This window comes from Maniola jurtina, chromosome 2, assembly GCF_905333055.1.
Source record: "Maniola jurtina chromosome 2, ilManJurt1.1, whole genome shotgun sequence".
Taxonomy (NCBI): domain Eukaryota; kingdom Metazoa; phylum Arthropoda; class Insecta; order Lepidoptera; family Nymphalidae; genus Maniola; species Maniola jurtina.
The window spans coordinates 7784057-7804686 of NC_060030.1; the positions used below are offsets into that span (position 1 = coordinate 7784057).

At 37.6% G+C, this 20630-nt stretch overlaps 2 protein-coding genes across 4 annotated transcripts; both read right to left on the reverse strand.

Moving 5' to 3' along the window:
- Positions 1-453: 453 nt before the first annotated feature.
- On the reverse strand, positions 454-12540 carry LOC123871859 (patj homolog). The gene is made up of 16 exons (XM_045915866.1): positions 12204-12540; positions 11468-11624; positions 10607-10779; positions 10120-10249; positions 9255-9367; positions 8574-8710; positions 8134-8282; positions 7603-7680; positions 6893-7094; positions 6452-6610; positions 6221-6366; positions 5697-5882; positions 5147-5295; positions 4710-4845; positions 3016-3182; positions 454-2839 (listed from the first exon to the last, which is right to left on the reverse strand). The coding sequence occupies exons 1-16, from the start codon at positions 12291-12293 to the stop codon at positions 2684-2686; spliced, it is 2328 nt and encodes a 775-aa protein (XP_045771822.1). The 5' UTR covers positions 12294-12540; the 3' UTR covers positions 454-2683.
- Positions 1448-20540, reverse strand: LOC123871947 (zinc finger protein 532-like). Of its 3 annotated transcripts, none has more exons than XR_006797385.1 (4): positions 20405-20540; positions 18153-18299; positions 15227-17493; positions 1448-1458 (listed from the first exon to the last, which is right to left on the reverse strand). XR_006797385.1 is itself a non-coding variant. In XM_045916028.1 (4 exons), the coding sequence occupies exons 3-4, from the start codon at positions 18284-18286 to the stop codon at positions 15708-15710; spliced, it is 1920 nt and encodes a 639-aa protein (XP_045771984.1). In that variant the 5' UTR covers positions 18287-18299; positions 18868-18984; positions 20405-20540; the 3' UTR covers positions 14837-15707. The 3 variants fall into 3 exon arrangements, 2 of the variants coding, with proteins under 2 accessions (XP_045771984.1, XP_045771971.1); XM_045916028.1 differs by lacking the exon at positions 1448-1458 and adding an exon at positions 18868-18984 and having other exon boundaries at positions 14837-17493; XM_045916015.1 differs by lacking the exon at positions 1448-1458 and having other exon boundaries at positions 14839-17493.
- Between the last annotated feature and the right edge of the window lie 90 nt (positions 20541-20630).

Consider the following 20630-nt stretch of genomic DNA (forward strand, 5'->3'; position numbering starts at 1 on the left):
TAATAAATAAAATTGGAGTGTCTGTCTGTAATTTCGAAATAACTACCGCATATTAAGGTCATATGGTTATTTGAACGATACTATAACTCAATCACACGTTTTTAAAATTTTTGTCTGTCTGTCTGTCTGTCTGTCTGTTTGAAAAGGCTAATCTTGGGAACGGCTGAACCGATTTTGACGGGATTTTCACAGACAAGTAGAGAATTGACCAGGGTGTAACATAGGCTACTTTTTTAACCGACTTTCAAAAAGGGAGTTGTGTTTTTCTACCTATGTACACCGAAATCTCCGAGATTTCTGAACCGATTTGCGTCATTTCTTTTTTAATCGATAAAGGAACTTTGCGACATTGTTTCATAAAAAATTTGGAGTCCAACTCCTCAATCCTGATGCTGCAGGGGATCTGACCAATCCACGCGGGCGAAGCTGCGGGCATCAGCTAGTTATTAATAATTTTAATAGGGAATATTGACACTAAACACAGAAAAGCGAAGGCGGGCCGGGAATTTATGTAGTTAGTATGAATTACGTCACACAGAATACCGCCGCAGTAGGAACCGTCCAAGAACAGTCCGTCTGACCGTCTTTCTGTAAGTCACAGCCTAAAAAGATAAACTATAAACGCTGTAAGACAAAAATTTTGTAAAGTTAGAAAACTTATAGCACAGAGCAATATTTAAATTAAAAAAAAAAAAATTCGAATAAGATAATACCACCCCCTAAACATAAAAAGTGGGAGTTGAAAAACCAGTTTATCCTCTCGAGTGATACCTTGTTAAATATGTATTTTGAAATCAAGAGCTTTTTAGATAGTTTTTGAAAAATAAACTACCGTTTAAGAAATAATGACTGCCAAAGTTTTTAGCAACTAGCATGGTTACAGAACTGTACAAGTTCTGACAACTGACCAGTTTTTATGTTTTAAAATACATATAAGATTTACTTGTGATAGTTTAAGTTAGAAAACTGTTGTGATTGGTAATAGAAGAGATGTAAATATTTTTGTTACTAAAATATAATATATTATCTAATTTTAAAATAAAAGACTTTTATTTATTTATAATAATATAATTTATTTGTCTACCTTATTACCTATATTTGAGTTATTAATTTTATTTAGTCATAGTATCGTCATGTAGATAGGTATTTTATATAAACGAACGTAAAATTAACAAAATACACGAAATACTGAGAAAATGTTTAAACCATATTAACTTACAAAGCATAATAAATCTATTATTTCCTAATTTTATTTACACAAAAAGGATATTTTAAAACAATTTCAATTAGATTAAAATAATTATGGAATGCTGATAACAATAATAAAATGATAACAATCCAATAAATTCTAAACATATCTTTATTGATTTATGGTATGGGATATTATTGTTATCCCGTACGATAATTCGATAATCAAAAATTATTATATCTATTTAAGTACAATCTTCATCAATAGGTCTCATAAAATTATTAAACCTTGATAATATTAGCGACAGTAAAATCCTATTTAATCTAATAGTTGTCAGAATTCAATCTATAAAAAAAAAGTTTTATTTGAATCTTAAACAAATACACGCTCTATACGTCAGCAGCGTTCCTCAATTTTTGTGACTACATTTAAAACACTGACCATCCATTATTTTTAACAGAATTCATTTTAAATCAAGGACTTTTAGGTCCGGTTTCCTCTGATGTACAAGAAACTCGAGTTTAATTAGCTATAATCCGCCAAAACAAATCAATCTATATGGTAAAACGTGCAGTATGCGACATGCAAAGCTCGCCCTCCCACTACTAAAGCATGAAAAGCAAGCAATACACATCACCACACAAATCTTCTAGAACATACTTAACATACGTTTCACATTGACACAGGAGCATCATCAGAGGATGTAGACTCCGTAATGCACAATTGCAGTTTAATGCAATTGTGTATTGCTTGCTTTTCCTGCTTCTAGTAGTAGAAGGGCGGGTGCAACATATCCCATGCTGCATATTGTGCCATACAGATTTGGCTGTTTTGGCGAATTAAGTTTGTAATTCCTTGTATATCATGGACTTCCGCAAAGAAACGCCTGTCTGTCTATCCAACATTATTTGATGTTATTATATTTCGACGCTCAAATTCTACTCACTTGAGGTGTCAAATCTCATACTAAACTCTATCCACAGACAAAAGTCTCTCTGTTTTCTGTACTACTCTATCTCAATAACTTCTGGCTCCACGGAAGACTGGCGCTGTGCCTCCGTTCCCGACACAGGCGCAGCAAATGCTGAGTGGAGTCCATTTTGGTTGGTACACCGCGCATCTTATTTCGAGCATTATTCATTCAATAATTATTATTATTTTATTTTACTTTCTGTGGCACCAAACAAACACTTTTTCTTTCTTTCTTTTCAAAATAATACGTACAAAACAGATCTCACTCACCATTTTAACTTGTGTCAACTGTCATGTCAAGTCCGATTGTACCTAGTCCTTATTTTTTGAACTACTTTTGACATGACAGTTGACAGAGAGAGTTAAAATTTCGAGTGAGATCTCATTTTGTACGTTTCATACATACATTGGTCCTCTTTGTCTTTGTCATTCGTATGGGATTACGTAACAAAGAGAGCCCTGTACTAAATTCTCTCCGTGGATAGAGTATATATAGGTGTAGTGAGCATACATCGGTCCTTGTTAGTCTTGCGTGGAGTAGGCGGGCGGCGCGGACGCGGGCAGCGGCGGCGGCGCGTCGGCCAGCGGCAGCGGCTTGGCCACGCCGATGCGCACCACGCCCCGCGGCGCGCCCTTCAGCGCTGCCACCGCTTGCTCTAGGCTCGCGTTCTCCAAGTTCTGTCAACAATAGGCGGGATATACGCATAGGCGAGACACGGCGCCATCCATACTAATCATTTAGTACAGAGTTAGCTTACATCCTGGTGAAAGACATAGACTAACTTTTTATCCCGTAAAATCAAAGTGTTTCACGGGATTCTTAACGACGGACGCAACGGGTCCTGGTAGTTTACCTGATCATTGACAAACAGCAGCCTGTCTCCCGGTATGAGCCGGCCGTCCTGTTGCGCCACGCCGCCAGGGACCAGCGATCTGATCACCACCAGAGTGTGAGACGGACGCAGGGGGTCCTGGTAGTCCAGGATCGAGAAACCGAGTCCACGCTCACCCTTCACTAACTCTGAAACGGCCAAAGCAAGTCTATTAGCTATTGATTTGCACATTTCTGTGCACTTCATGCTGATACATACTATACGAAGTCTTGTATTTAGTAGCAATTTAGGCTAAGATCTATACTTTGCTCAGACTTAAGTTTCAGTTAAAACGAGACAGATTTATGCCAGTGATATAACGCTGTCTCGTTTTAAGCGTGTCTTAAGTCAAAGTGCGCTCAATAAATCTGAGCTTTAGTGCTGATAACTAAAATATATACTTTTTGCAGATTTTGTACTACTTTGACTAAATAGAAATAATACAATCAAATTAAAAAGCAAGATGGTAGCGAGAATTCTCTATGATTTCTGCGTTTTAGGGTTACCCAATCTTTTTGCTTTCTGGTTACAGAAACCTCCTAGCAAATAGAGTACTAACTTGTATATTGCAGTAAGGTTAATAATCAAATCAGCTGAGTAAAACCCCGAGAAATAGCATGACATTGAGGGCAAAGGCTAGTTGAAGTAATATATTATTCTGTCGTGTATTTTCGAATCTTACGTAATACAGTTAGAGGTATATAACTACAAACATGATACTATCATTCTGCTGTAGTCATAATAACCGATAATAAATAGGTACTATCACAAACATCAACGTCATAGCTCGCGGGACAGTAGTATCAAATTAACATAATATGAAGAGACAATAAACAGCGTTCTTTGAACATTAGGTATGTGCATCCAGGTAGGTATATTTATTAACTTAATAATTAATGTTGATATTACTAAGAAAAAATAATATTATATTCTTTACATTTTAAAATATACCTACTTAAGTCATTCGACTTTAATACATTAACAGAAATTATATATAAAAATGATTTGTACATAATAAAGTCAAAATAAGTTGTAGCTTCTCCCTAGGTATATGTCTGATGTCTCGTTGTTTGCAATTGCACAGTAATCAATTTTAACTTTCGCACTAACTACTTGACACTATTTAATTAAACACCTCGATAAAGATGAAGAAACAGCTGTTACTAAACTAGCGGCACGCTATGATGGCCGGTTTGACGTTTGTCCGCTCATGAAGTTCCGTATTAATTGATAACGACTTTGAAGGAAATAATTGTATTACTTTATTGACGATAGTGATGTGCAGAGATTCATAAATTTTATCGAATGTAGTTTTAGGTTTAGGACTCAAAATTTATTTATTAAATTGATTTCTTAAATGTATACAAGTGTATACATCTGATTAATTATGGCCTTTTGTGGCACCTTTTTTGGTATCTTTTGTATTCATATGTTTCTTGTGTGCATATAAAGTATGTATATTCATTTTCGTTCAAATATTCAGTTCGTTCAAATAAATTAAATAAACATATACATTTTTGTTTTATTAAACCTATTTAATCAGGTACAAAAACAAAACTTAATTGTTTTTTGTTCGAGAATAAATTGACATTCCACATCACTATTGTAATGTGTCAAACCGGCCATCATAGCGTGCCGCTAGTGTAGGTCTGGTGGTAAGTATCACTGTCTCTCACCAATGATCTGCGGCTCAGAGGACCACATGGCGAGGCCGGTGAGCGGCTCGAGGCTCCGCGAGCGCACCTTGCCGCCCGCGCCCAACGCACCACCCTCCTCGGCGCCTGCGCCCGCCAGACTTCCGTCCGACTTTGCCTATAACATAAACATTTTGATCAACAACGATTTTTAGGATCTCCAGAAAAAAAGGAGCCCTTATAAGCTTGTTCACACAGGCTGCGTAAGCGTAGATGTGGCGCGTACCATTGTGTTCTAATGTATGGAACTGTATGAAACATGGCACACCGCTTGCGCAAAGCGTGGACGTATGCGTAACTCGGTGTGTTAGGGGTTTACGCCCATCACTACGCACGTGTCACGAGTACGCAATTGGTGTGAATCGGCCTTTTTTGCCATCAGGTCTGGTTGCGAGTCTGATACTTCACATTTCACATACCTTTACCAGGGTAGCAGCGGGAGGCGCTAGTTCCAGCGGCGGCGCGGGGCGAGGCCGTGCGCACACCATGCACACTTCGCTCGACAATTCTTTCAGAATGGACACCACCTCAAGGTGGTTCATGCCTAACAGCCGATGCCCGTTCACCTCTGCGTATCAAGAGCAATTATATTAACTTTGATTTAACATACCAGGCGAAGATGTTTAAGTGTGGAAACCTGCCCAGAAGAAATAAGAGATCAGCTTTTTTATCTAAATATATTTAAAAGGAAAAGTTGACTGACTGACTTATCAATCATCGCCCAGCTTAAAGCAATGGAAGGATCGGGCTGTTTGCACAAACAGATAGCTCATAAAACTATACAATGTAGGCATTCGCTAAGAAAGAATTTTTCAAAATTCAACCTAAAGAGGTAAATAAGGGTTTGAAAGTATGACAGTCAGTGTTTTATCAGTTTTTTAAGTTATATATGTAATATAGATGGCAAATGATTGCAAACAGATTCAACTCGGCTCAGCGAACCTTGTGGACGCTAGGCTTAATAGTTACCCAACAGCTCATCCCCGGGGCGGTGAACGGCGGCGCGGCCCACGGGCCCCTCGGGCAGCACAGAGCGCACGTAGTGGTGCGGCCGCACCTCGCGCCCGCCCTCCACGTCCACCGTGCCCTCCAGCGAGATGCCCAGCCCACCGCCACCCCTCACCACCACACCCACCACGATCTCCACTTCATCTCCTGCAGTACAACGTTATTTGATCAGTCATCATCGATGCCTAGGCAGCTTGCCAGTGCGGACCACCACGCCCTCTTCGATCTCCATTTCTCCATAGGCAGAGTGAGAGAAAGGAAGAGGGAGAGAAAAGGAAAGGGAGGGAAAAGGAGGAAAGAAAGGGATAGGGAGAGAAATGGAGAGGGAAAGAAAGGGTGAGAGAGAGGGGGGTGGGAAAGAGAGAGAACGAGAGAGAGGGAGAAAAGTGGAGAGAAAGAGAGCGAGGGAGGACTGTTACGAGTCGTAACAGAGTCGCTGTTTATTTAAACGTCTTAGAATCTATATCTAGAAGAAACGGTCTTACCAAGGATAGCTTGCCACTTCCTCTTGATGGCGTCCTTTTGTTCCTGCGTGCGCGGCATCTCGAACTGAGGCACGGCGCGTGGCGCGGGGGGCGGCACGGGGCTGCGAGGGGGGGACGGCTCGCTCTCCTCTGCATTTGTTTCCAACCTGTTCAATTAATATTTCCGTTATTTACTTGCGAATATTGCAACGTCACTCGTTTTAACCCAGTCATCAAACATATCGAACTCACGGGCTCTGGAGATGCGTCATCTGTATGTCGTGGTCGGGCTGCGCGGGCTCGGGGCGATGCATGTGCAGGAACGGGTTGTGAGCCGTCGCCGCCGCCGCCGCACTCTCGCCCGCCGCGATCGCTTGCTGCAGCTGCTCGAACTTGGGACCCCTGAGGTACCTGACAAACAATAGGGGTTATATCACTCAATGGCTCTAGAGATAAATGAGCTGGTGAACATAACTGTCTAGTTACATTTCTTATAAAAATCGGGACTTTTTTGGTCCACCGAATACAAAGAACTTATTTTACACTTATACATTTTTATGTACTGCCTGGCGTTACCGACTTCACCAATACTCCCGATGCCTCCTTACACACGTAACGAAAAACAAAAACTGTCGCATGGCAGATTTATGTTTTGGTCAATACCATCATCCCGCTGGTTTGAGTGGGTCTTACCTTTCCAGCTCCAAAGTGACGATGTTCCCGCTCTGCTTGAGCGCGTCGACCGCCCGCTGGTTGGACTTCCCCGCGAGAGACACGCCGTCCACGGCCACGATGCGGTCGTTCACGCGCACCTTACCGCTGAGCGCCGCCGCGCTGCCCGGCGTCACCGACTTGACGAATATTCCCGATAATTCCTCCTTCTCACACACATAACCTTGAAAACAAAACGAGCCCAAATCATGCGTCATCATCGTTATCATCTTTACAATTGTTCACTTACGAAAACGTTGCATTATTCCTCATCAACCAATAGACACCATCTGCTGTACATATAGGTCTCTTGTTTTCACCCGAATTCAGCGGCTCCTTGCGACTCGCCTGATGTCATCCGTTCACCTAGTGGAAGACCTTCCAATGTTGCGCTTTCCAGTGTAAGGTCCCCATTCCAGTACCTTGGGATCCCAACATCTATCTGTGTTTCAAAATATGTGCCCTGTCTATTGCCACTTCAGCTTAGCAACTGGCTGAGCTACGTCGTTTAGTCTAGTTCTCCAACAGATCTCTTTATTTCTGATTTGATTATGTAGTTCGGAGAGTAACTCCAAGCATTGCTTTCTCCATCACACGTTGAACTTTCTAATGAGGCTCATAGTCAGCGACCATAACTCAAATCCATAATATTATGTCAATAATTTTTTACTATTGATTAATTAGTTATGTACCTGCAATTGTGATGCCCAAGCCGTTTTCATCTTTCTTCAATTGAACAGTGAATCTATCGACCTCAGGTGATTCTGCATCTTTAAGAAAAATACCAGTAATAACTAAGATCCAAATCCGAATCCAAAATTATGAATCCAAATACCGAAACGATAGGTCTAAATCAAGCGCTATCCTTTTCCGCAGAAAAGAAATATAAAAGAGATGGCAATACATTTCAATCTTTTATATTATTTAAATTTAAATTTTTTGATTAGCTAAGAATATCTACAGTACAAAAGAATTAGCTTCATTTTACTGACTACAATTCATACTATATAATATTATAAAGTGTGCTTGTGTGCTAGCTTTTCACGGTTGATCCGTTTAAACGATTTCAGTGGAATTTGTTGGTACAGAGATAGTTCGCATCAAGGCGACGAACATATGCTACGTTTTATTCCGGAAAATTGAAGAATTCCTACAGGATTTTTAAACCCCTAAATCTACGCGTACGAATCGCGGGGTTTTTAGTCAAAAATAATGATGATTACCGGATTCCGGTGGTGGAGTAATAGAAGCATCGAATACAAATCGGGATACACTGGAGTTCAATGTTAAAGTCGTAGGCTGAGTGTGAAACACTTGCTCGAATCCCGCATCCATCAGATAGCGGTCCAACGCTTCAGGACTCGACAGCAACCTAGAAAATGAAATTACATTTCACACTAATATTATATAGGCGAAAGTTTGTGTGTATGTGTGTGTTTGTTACTCTTGTGTTGGTCCATTCACTGTGACATTTGCTTTCCTGCTGTAAGTTAAGTATAAGTTCCTGCTGTATAAGACCTTCGTCTTGCTTGATATTTTAGAGTTCATAGATAAATATATAAATATGGCTGACCCTACTTTTGTCCCCGATCTTTCTTCTTTTTCGATCTCCTCGCAATGTAATAATCACCACTTGCACCGATCCCATCTCCGTCAGACTCACCTGGCGGGCACGACGGGTGCGTTGGACGCGTGCACGGCTGCGGGGTCCACGGCGCGCGCTACCACGAGACGCACGCGCGAGCCCGACGCGCGCAGCACGCCCGCCACCTGCTCCGACCCCATCTCCATCAAGCTTACCTAGCAGAGTACAAGTTAGAGGTCACTAACTAAAACCTAACCCTTGGGTCCGGCCGCCGGCGCCCACTAACGGCACGGCGCGACAGGGGAACGACGGGCATGTCGTGTCGTCTGCCCAAGCTAATGACGACGGGCACTGTCTTATCTCGGCATCCCGAAGAATGCCGAAGCACCCCAAGGGATACCACGGCGTTCCGAAGGCTACCGACATTGTACGCCTAAGTTTTCATGTACGACCAGTTTAGTCATTGAAATTTCAACTTAAAAGCATGTAATTATGATCTATAATAATAATTATTTATTTCTTGAAAAATCCCCTTCCGTACCGTGCCGTCAGTGGGCGCCGGGTCTTACAGTGGAAATTCAAATATGCTTTATTGTACACCTCATAAAAAGAAACTCAATAACATTACACAACAAAAATAGTAAGTAGTATAATTTGGCGGTCCTATCGCTTGTTGAGTTCTGGTAATAAGCTCAATATACTTATTTGTGCCAATTTTTTTATTATTAAATAACATTAAATATGATTTCCTAGTCTTACATCTCCAATCTGTAAAATGTGGTCACCAGACTTCAATCTGCCGTCCCGATCTGCCACACCACCAGCCAATATGGTCTTCACTATCACACCACTGGTTCTGGCGCCAATTATTCCTATATATTAGAATAAATAATAATTTATTTATTAAGTTTTTTTTCTTTACCTGTGTATACCTCGCAATCAATTTACTGGCTAAAAGTAAATGTTTTTTTTTTTTAAATTCACATTGCTAATATCACTAGAAGAATTTTAAATATGCATGTGGAAGGAAAAAAGAGAAGAGGACGACCAAAGAAAAGGTGGATGGATTGCGTGAAAGAGGATATGTGTATAAAAGGGGTAAATAATATGTTGATGGATGACAGAAGAGAGTGGAAGAGGAAGACATGTTGTGCTGACCCCACGTAGCTTGGGATAAGGTCTGGAAGAAGATTGCTATGCAATAGGTACATTTTCTTGGAAAGTCTATACGTAGACCAAAGTCTTCTTTTAATTTAGCTCAGACAGTTTAGACAGAAGACTAGATACATAGATATATAAAAAACAAGTTCGAGTTGGTCTCACACACAAAGGGTTCCCTACCATTATACAAGATATACTTAAAACTTTCATGTAGAACATTGCAAGTTAATGATGGACTGCGCCATCTATATGTGATTTAGTAAATTAATATTTTCATGAACACATTTTAAATATAATGAAACCACTAATTCACAGTTTTCGGATTTTTTCCTTTATGTGTGCTATAAGACCTATTACCTACCTGCCTTTCATGACTCTAGGTCAACAGGTTTTCTTGACAAGACACGGCAGACAGATAAGATTTTTCCTTTTGAGGTACCCTAAAACGAGAAAACCGACTTACCAAAGCCAAGTCCAGTTCCATCATTAACCAAGTTAATAATTTCAACTTGAGCCCAATCACCAGCCACAATACTGGTTGATGCTGATGCCAATGAGTCATCGTTCCGCGAGATTTCTAGCAAACCCCTTGTCTAAAAAACAACATTTCAATACACTGATTAATCAATAAAACATTAAAAGTTTATACTAATATTATAAAGAGGTGATGTTTGTTTGTAGGAAGTATTCTCTTTAACTACAGAACCAATTTTGCAAAATTCTTTCACTTTTTCACTTTCAATTCTATGAAGGTTCCTAATTCTTGGATGCATATCCCTGCAAAATAAATTTGATTTGATTTGATATTTAGGCTACATTATATTTTTTAAAAAAAATTACAGCTCCCTACGAAAATTTTAATAAGCTACCCATGCGAAGCCGAGGCGAGTTGCTAGTCTTAAACAAAGCAAATTTCAACCTTTAGAACATTGCTTTTAAGAAGTTATTACCTGTTTAGGGGACATGTTAGAGTCAACGGAGGCAGAGTCTAGACCTAGAATGCGTTCATTGTCAGAACCAGACCCAAACTCTAGACTGTGCGGGGGAGACACTTGGGGCACACGTTGTTCTTCCTCTCCCTCATGAGCACCATAAAGATTTCTAGTTTGTAATGCTAAATCACCTGAAATTTATAAAAATTTAAAATAGTACACATAAATAGACCATCTAGAATGAATATAATTGATTCCTTGAAAACTTGTTAATCTATCATTTAGTATGGAAGAGCAAATATCACCCTAATATTATAAAGGAGAAAGTTTGTATGTGTGTGTGTGTCTGTGTGTATGTTTGTTACTCCTTCACACAAAAACTACTGGATGGATTGGGCTGAAGTTCAGAATGGAGATAGATTATACCCTGGATTAGCACATAGGCTACTTTTTATCCCGGAAAATCAAAGAGTTCCCACGGGAATTTTAAAAAACCTACATCCACGCGGACGAAGTCGCGGGCATCAGCTAGTTGTAAAATAGAAAGTTAAAATCAGGTGTCTGCTGTGGCTTTATGGCTAGTTACCACCCTATTGGCTATTGGCAAAGCCATACTGCCAAGTGATTTAGGGACAAATTACACTTATCCCATGCGATCGGCTTGTGTCCTGGAAAATCAGAGTTCCCATGTGTATTTAAAAATATCTATTGAAGAAGTCTGAGGCATTGATTTGATTAAGAGATAGCCTTGCACCCTGGAGATAATTACTTTTGTACTCTGGAAAACCAAAGAGTTTTCACAGGATATTTCAAACACTCAAAATTTACACAGACAAAGTCACAAGCATCATCTAGTATAAATATTAAAAATATGTTTACCAGCTGGTGTGATGTCAAAGTCTCCTGGTAATATTGATGGATGATGTGCCACTTGAGTGGCAAGCATTCCAACAGAGTCATGTAAAGTAGCAATGCTCTTTAGAATGGGGCTTTCCAAAAGATTTATAAGAAGGTTTAAGTCGTCATTTGTAGCTGCCTGTAAAATAAAAGTCATAAGTTGCCAGTGTAGTGAGACACTGGACTACATACTGCTTAGACGCAGCTGTGAAGAACGAGAAGCCTACAATGGCTCCCCAGCAAGACTCCCTTAAGTCCCCGCTGACCTGAGTGGCCTGCTTGAATTCTGAAGTTAGGCTGGCTGGAGTGATCCTGCAGGGAACTGCACCAGTGGTCTCACGTAAAATGTACAACTATGTCTAAGTGCATCAAAAAATCCTGTGATTGCAAAGAAAATGTTTGCCAGTGCCCATGCAAAGACAGGCCATGTTTGAAAGAATTGTAGTAAGGTGTTGTAAATCTTTCTTCTTTTGGGGCTGTGCAAGTCCTTGAACCCCTGTATTGTCGACTGTCTCTGATCCATTGTGATCGCCGCCAATTATCTTTTTGTAGTTTTTTTTTTTCTATAATTTGACTTTCAGATGTGGGAAGAAAATTATGAATAAATTGGTTTTGAACAGTGTCTAGTCTAGAAATAATTTTATACAAGTAGTATGTACCTACGTAACGTAATTTCAAATTTCGCAATAAAATGTTGATTAACTTCGGAACTATTTACCTTTAACTTAGGATCATCACTCTGATCTACGGCAGCTTTAACACTTTCTAATTGTTGTAAAGCATTAGATAAATTCACTCCCAGGTGCATTTTAAGGATCTGTAACTTCAAAATCACAATTTTTGCCTAATTTCACGACTGCACCAGAACATAGATAATATGTACCAGAAGGAGCCCTAAAAAGTAATGCTTTTTAACACGGGCAGTGCTGAGATGGAAGGAATCCAAGAAACGTAATTTTAAAGGGAATTACTGTTTATATTAATCATTTTTATTAAAACCATAAAAAACAATCAAATCAATTTATTTCTGCCCAAGATTACGTCTTCACTCTGTGTTTCTGACGTTTTTGACATTTGTACAATCACAGACTAATAACACATTATTGTTTTTGTTTTTTTTTCTCTCTCGTCTGGCTTTACAAAGATTAGCCAATGTCAAGTTTGTAGTTATTCTAGCAAGTTAGTTAAACTATACAAGTATGGACCCATCTATGCCGGCGCCCGCCGACACCCCCCTAGAGCGCTTTCCAGTCAGTTTTAACAAAAATGTATCTCGGAGAGCTCAGAAAAGTATGGAGTAGTGGAGAGCTCTAAGCTCGAAAAGAGCAAAGATTTGTCGTTTTGTTTGTAGTCGATAATCTCTGAAACTACTGATCGATTTTAATATCACTTTCACCATTAAAAGCCTAGATACTTACTTAATCCAAGAATAACAGGCATGAGTTGTTAATAATAACTACATTTATTTACCTATAGTTACCTACCCGCATATTAAATCGCGGGCCAAAACTAGTTAGTTATAATATACAGGAAATGTTATTAGTCGCAACTCGCAGTCAGTCGGCCAGCCGTCAGACAATTGGTCAGGTCAGACTGTTATTTAGGAATAACTATTATAAAATTTCTTTTATTTTCTGACTCACTGTTAGGTATTGGTATTGGAAATAAAAAATCATTTAATTGAAACAAAATTATTTTATTTGTCTTTTACAAGTAGGTACTTACTTAATAATAATATAATATGATAATTAATACCTAACTACCTACCTTATATACCTAGTTAGGTACTTAATTATTACACCTAATATTATTTACCTACTTAATTATTACATTTAATATTCAATCCTATCTGTAATCTGTCAATAAGAGCCGGCGCACGTATGGCGGAGCGCAGCGCAGAGCATGCCCGCGAAGTTTACTAATCGCGTGAATTTGTACCAGATAATCTTGTTGAACAAATTAAACTATTTTGCCATAACTAACAATTATAGTTTAGTAACTAATAAACTGAATAGGCTGAATAATTATTGAATTTCGGCCCTAAATCGGTTGTAAACAGCCAACACAATCTCTACTTAGTTACCACTTAAATTCAAAATTTCTACCTAGGTACCTAAACAGACAGGCCAGGCCATCCTTGTTACAATGTTCCCTGTGGAAAGAGACAGTACTATTTTTAGACCAGCTGTCAATCAAGCTTAAAGGGCATGAGACGGGCCTGCCCGCGAAATTCAAATTTAATTTGGTTTTTCGCAATTTGTAAACTAATACGAAGAATCCAGTTTAAGATATTAATTCTAGTATTGACTATTCTCACAAATTAGTCGATACTAGAATTAATTTCTTAAACTGGACCCTTCCAAGTAAAGATTTTTATATAAACCTGTGAGAATGATACTGCCTATTGTCGCAAACAAAATACCATAAGCCTATAGTTTACAAATTGCGAAAAACCAAATTAAATTTGAATTATGCGGGCAGGCCCGTCGCTTCCACCTTAAAACAAAGCCTATAATTCTCAATTACTCATTATTTTCAAACCAAATGTACTACTTAATAATAATATTAACAAAAGTTTTATGATAAAAACCTCCTACCTAGGTAAAACAACGTAAACACACAATATGACAAATAGTCGATAGAGTCTAAGGGCCGGCTCACATATGGCGGAGCGCAGCGCAGAGCATTTTTCAGTCAAAATATTATTGATATTGTACTCATTGAAATAATATCTAAAATCAATTGTGCATCCGGGCGCAGTCCCGAGCATTCTCTGGTAGAAATTCGCGTAATGTGTCACGCGATTAGAAAACTTCGCAGGCATGGTCTGCGCTGCGCTCCGCCATATGTGCGCCGGCCCTTATGAGTCATCTATCGACTGACTATTAATTGTGATGTGTGTTTTATTAAAATCTATCTGCCCATAGGCAGATATATTTTAATGAATAGAATCACACACACGTACTAAATTAACCATAATATGGTTCAAATGGCAACAATTATAATCTGTGCCTGATTTTTATACCTTTTTCACTGACCAGTGACCAATCTGAACACATCGATAACTGTCGAAAACCAACGATCTAGAATACATGTGGCAAGTGCATAACCCTAAAACGTTCGTAACATTACCTACCTTATAATATACAAGCCTTACCCGCATTACCATAAAAACTTAATAACCGTTGAAAGTTTTATTTTAAATTACTTCTTTTTTTCTGTTTCGTCTGGCTTTACAAAGATTAGCCAATGTCAAGTTTGTAGTTATTTGTAACAAGTTAGTTAAATTATACAAGTATGGACCCCGTCTGTGCCGGCACTCGCCGACATACGCACGGCACCCCCTTAGAGCGCTTTCCAGTCAGTTTTAACAAAAAAACACCTCAAAAGGCAGAGCACGCCCGCCAACTAACACCAACACAGACGAAGTCCTTAAATTACTTCAAGCCTTAATTTATCATCAGTACCTAGTTTTTTCTTGTAAGACTGTTACTTAGAAGATATGAATAGATCCAGTTGGATCTCCGAAAGATAAATGAATCTTATTATACAAAAGAATAAATGAATAGCCAATTAAATGAATAAATGGGTTACCCAAAATAAAACCCCGTGAAAAAAAAGTCAACACAGTCTGTCTGTCCTACTGCTACTTCAGTTGTAGGTAAAGCTAAAGCCAGAAGCTCGCGTAACGAGGCCAAGTGGAGCGAAGTGGGAAGAAGGCGTGCGATGCAAGCCGCCAACATCGGTAGTAAACAAAGGTTGATTAGATGAAGCTGAATGAAGGGACAAACGAAACGAGTCTTCTGGCGTAATCCATTTAAAAAGTAGATTAGTCAGTCAAAAATTATAAAGTTTGGCTTTTCTCCTCCGGATTTTATTTCCTAGACCCAACAGTTACTATCGTAAGCCTACAGTTGGTATATCATTACTACATAGTATAACGCTATGTAAAGTTAAGGTAGGTATAGCTACACTAGTTATGTAAAGCCGCGTCCACGCGAATTAAAATTTGATAATGCATTCTACTTGTGTCTACCTTGTGTCTACCTTCTACCTATGTCATAAGATGTGAACATTGTCGAATCACAAATTCATTTTATTAAATCCTTTGCGGCGCAAATAAACTTACTTACATTTTTGCGCCGCCGCATGCAGTGTGCACAATTTAACATTTAAAACAAGTTTCTTTAGTATGGAGAAATTATAATCTCTATAGAGCAATCTAGGGACTAGTATTGTTTTTATGTGCATTTTTCATAAGAAATGCCATGCCGTGGACTCTAAAATGTTTTTCTAAATCATTAGAATTTTCAAATTGCTCCCTACAAATTCTACATTGGTTTTCTTTAACTGGTTGTTCAATAGGGGGATTTAAGTCATCTCGATTTTTTAACAAAGCTGACTCATTATAGCATGGTTTTGTATCAATGTACTCTTGTACATTGGTTATACTGTGTTCTAATAATAAGTGGGTTGAGAAAGATGGTTTAACTACGAAACATTTTCCACATTCTAAACACTGGTAAGCCATACTAGGATCTCTATGAGTAATCATATGTGATTCCAAATTTTTACTATTTTCACAATTATGATTGCATATTATACATACGTTTGGATCCCTTGGTATCTCTATTGACTCATCTTTTTCTGCATTGAGTGCCACTTTATTCATTTGTAATTTATTCTTTTTTGATTTATTCTTTGCAATGGCTTTAGCACATGTGAAGTTTCTATTTTTAGATTTTTTTGGTAGCAATTTTTTGTCCAGCTTCTTCACCAACACTTGAATGTCTATACATTTGTGATTATTATGAAATTGCGCGTAGTGTACTTTAATATTATCCCAGTTTTGGCTAATTCTCCTTTTACATAAGAAACATTCTATTTCCAAGTCGTTATTTGTTTCATCAGACTGTGCCCTACTTTGAGTCTCAGTATTTGAAATACATTTATAGGGGCAATCATTTGGTAGCTTTCTAATATCTTCATCAAGACATCTATAGGTAAAGCTTCTTAAACATTTACTGCATTTTTTAACAACCCGATGATAAACATGCTTTCGACTCTTTTGTGTTTTAGTTGCTGTTGTAGCTTTAACAAAAAATTTCGATAGAAGTGTCTTCAAGTTTGCTGCTGAATGTGTGTTCACGTGATGATTTAACAAATTGTACATTTGTGCATATGCTACATTACAAGTTGTACATGGATAACATTGATCATTTAATTTATCTCTTAGGCAGTGTGAATTTAAATGTCTCTCAATAAGACTTTCTGCGAATAGTTTATTTGGGCATTGTGGACAATGAACATAACTCGTGAGATTACCATTCTTACAAAGAGAACATTTCGTTAGCGAATCATTATGATACCATATTTCCAAACAAAACGAACATCTATATACTTTTTTAAGATGTGTTTTTAAATGTCTACTGTAATCATCAGGGTGAAATAGTTCATTGCAGTCATCAATTTTGCATAATAATCTAGTAGCTGATTTCATCATTTTAAAACCTTCACAAGAATGGTCAAATGGGTAAGATGCCACTTTGTTTGGCAGATGCATACCACATTCTGGACAAAAGAACGGAGGGGCATTTAAATGAATGCGTAAATGAGCTTCCAGAGCACAGACAGTTGGCAATAAGAACATGCATATAGGGCATGAATGTGACTCATTTGTATACTGCATATAATGTGTGGCTCTATCTTTTAATGCTACTCCATATATATTTATGTTTTTATTACATTCATGGCAAACAGTTTTTTTTTGTTGGCTTATTTGATTTTTTGCTGGTAAAATAGATAAATTGAAATGTTCAAGTGGAAGCATTTCAATTTGTAAGTCACTAACAGTTATTGTGGCAGTTTTAAATGCATGGGATCTAATATGGGCTAACAATTTACAACGATTATAAAACACTGTAACTTTCACGCAGTGCCTGCAAAAATAAGAGATTTTGAGAGACTTGCGGTTAATGTGGTATTCATAACTGGACTCAAATAGAAACCTGAAAGTAGAAAATTTTCATAATTAGATATTTGATTTGTAAACAATATTATCTAACTACGCTTATCTTGAAACGTAGGTAGGTACCTATACATTTATAGCTCGTTCACACAGGCTGTGTAAGCTTACACGTAGCGCGTACCATGGCGTTGTAATGTGTGGGAACTCTATGAAACATGGCACACCGTTTGCGTAACGCGTGGACGTATGCGTAACCCGGTTTGTTAGGGGTTTACGTGCGTCACTACGCACATGTCACGTGTACGCATTTGGTGTGAATCTGCCTTTAATTTGAAAAAAATTGCAGTTATATGTACTGAATAGAATACTAATATGACTCCCTCTGACATTCTTGAACCAGCAATAAAAACACCAAACAATCTTACCAACGAAATCGAGAAAAGCTTATGACAAATTGTTACCAAGATTTTGTTATTTGGATTTTAAAATATTAGTTTAGTTTAAGAAGTGTATTACCGCACAGAGGTAATTAGGTATTAAACCATTTGTTGATGCTATTTAAAACCTCACCTGCGGCTCAGTTTTTAAACTTTCATACTAATTTTTAATTGCCAAATATATTCGTGTTTAAATAACCCCTGTTATGAAACAGTTGCATTAAAGTACTTTCTAAATATATTACAGTATTAAAAATCTTACTTGTCTCCACAATCTGTACATGGAAATATTTTGTAGCCATCAGTAGGTACAGGAATGTTGTAGTTTGGCAGTGCTTTAGTGAAAATAATATCCTTTATGGTAAGTCTATCAGTCATTATATTATCAGTGTTCATAATTGGATTTTATCTGGAAAGAGAAGATTGAACTTTATGTTATGACATGAAAAACATAATACATATTCTTAGCAAAACAATTATTCCATAGTAATTTTTCTGTTTGTTAGAGCCTGATAGGAGAAATACATAGTCTTACAACTCAAAAATAATTAATCTATCTGTTATACCTATAGAGTGACAAGTTACTTGTTACAATGTTGTTATCTGCCTCACCATACAATTTTGAAAGTTTCTTGACTTTTACAGCCACAAGTGAAGGTATTCCATTTAAAATTGAACCTTAATAGTTGGACTTAAGCACTAAATTTTATAAGCGAATAAAAAGATTAATGCAAATCACTGATAAGGTTCAATTTTTAGGGTTCTATACCCAAAGGGTAAGGCTCTCTACTGCTAGAATCATGAAACTTTACAGTTAGGTATGTCAGCGCAAGTAAAGGAAAAATTCGAGAAGCGTGAATTTGTGGTTAGATCATTAAAAAAAATTGAAATGTGTTCACGAAAAAATTAATTTCCACATAGTCAGTCATTAAATTGCAGTGTACTACATAAAAACATTAGGTATATCTTGTAGTTACAATGGTACATGTGGTCACATGTACCACACGAAGTCGCCGGCTCGCTTCGCTCGCCGGCTCCCCTTTTACTCCACTCGGCCTCGTTCAGGACCTCCTTCGCGAGATTCTGGCTTCGCTCTAAACAAAACCATCATAGGACTACATAGGATAGATAAGACTGTGTGGAGTCGGGGCGATTAGATTTCTTTCTGGGTTACTCAGTTAAGGGCTACTGCGACTAGTGAAAGTGCACTTAACGCTTAATTGCTGTTAATTCAAAATTTTTATTTAAAAGCTGATATTTTTTTTTAATAGCAAACTTTTATTTATTGTGGTCCACTTCCTACAATTTTTACAAATAACAATGTTGCTAAATAACTTATTCACAGATTACAGATAGATTGCTCATTTATTTTGATCATAATATATACCTGAATCAGATTTTTAAATTAACTATGAAGAATAAGTTTTTGTTCCTAGCAATAACCACTACACCATGGCTATACCAATATGGCACATACTGAACAAAAATTTTTGTTACTAATATTCTAATCCTTATTATAATTCTATCCTGCCGGTTTTGCAATTTTTGATCTGTATTAAAAAATATTTAGAAATTTCCTTGAAGCCTAGGTAAAACACTATCACAAAAGTATAAAAATATTCTATTACTTAATACTACTAATTATGGCAGCTTCATAGAAGTTATAGAAAACGATCATCTTTAGAAATTGCTCTTCTATAAGTATTAATTCAGTTCAATGGTTCCTTGTACACCAAATAAGTAGTTAAATAACAAAGCATTTTATTTTCAATGAGAAGGAATCTTTCACTGGGAAAGCAATGGAAAACACATTTGTATGTTGTGAGAAAATATGCCATTTTTAAGTAAGTAGACTGGTAACTACTATCTTTCGATGTAACTTTTCTATTTTAAAAGTTTTTATTACTTAGGTAAGTATATTTGTTTGTATTTTGCCTTTCCATCGAATTTGATAGCTGATTTTACCACTACCTCCAAATTTTCAGAGTGAGTTTTGCAGATGTTTGGTTCGTATGACAATAGATTATGGTGATTATGATAACATTGAGAATCTCTAATGATGGTGGTGGGAGGTGGACATTGAAACTTTCTGATGACAATATGGCAAGACAATAGAATTTGCATTAATTAATAATAATTTGCTTTGTTTTCATAAGTACTTAATTATTTTTCAAAAAATACAATGCCAAGAGTCTGATGATTTAGTAGAAGGTGGACACTGGATATAGCAGGATATGTGTACCTACATATTTGGATACAGGCACCTACATTTTTCCCATGAGAAGTTTCAATTCTTTTTAATAAGTAGGTAAATAATTACACTAAAAAGCTTTTTAGGTTTCTTTACATTAAACCTGTTCAAATTTATGTCAACATATAGGCATAGGTAGTCATGGTGCAGCTGTGGCTATGCTATTGTGCTATGTTAAAACGGCAATATGTTTCAGTCCAATAATGACGCAGCTACTTGCGTGAACATGCAATCAGGTAGGTACGGTATCAGAATTTGCTTACCACAATCCATATAAATACGAGATCGCGTCAACTTCGATTAGGTAAGATCAATAGCTTTCAGGTATTTTTGCTAAAACCAAAATATAATTTAGTTTAATTTCTACCTCCACCCATCCTTGATATTGACAGCTCGGACAGAAAGTGTCGCCATACGAAAAAGTGTTAGTGTTACCACTGTCACGGTAATTTGATGATCACCTCGATCAGAATGAAGCTTTTTGTTTCA

What these genes read in the sequence shown, in the direction of transcription:
- LOC123871947 (XM_045916028.1), bottom strand. Translation starts at nt 18,286, where the DNA reads ATGAACACTGATAATATAATGACTGATAGACTTACCATAAAGGATATT. An exon ending in TGTACAGATTGTGGAGACAA is followed by an intron (nt 17,494 to 18,152) that starts GTAAGATTTTTA and finishes TTCTACTTTCAG; the next exon opens with GTTTCTATTTGAGTCCAGTT.
- LOC123871859 (XM_045915866.1), bottom strand. Translation starts at nt 12,293, where the DNA reads ATGCACCTGGGAGTGAATTTATCTAATGCTTTACAACAATTAGAAAGT. An exon ending in TGGAACTGGACTTGGCTTTG is followed by an intron (nt 9,368 to 10,119) that starts GTAAGTCGGTTT and finishes TCTAATATATAG; the next exon opens with GAATAATTGGCGCCAGAACC. An exon ending in TACTCCACCACCGGAATCCG is followed by an intron (nt 7,681 to 8,133) that starts GTAATCATCATT and finishes TTTTTCTTAAAG; the next exon opens with ATGCAGAATCACCTGAGGTC.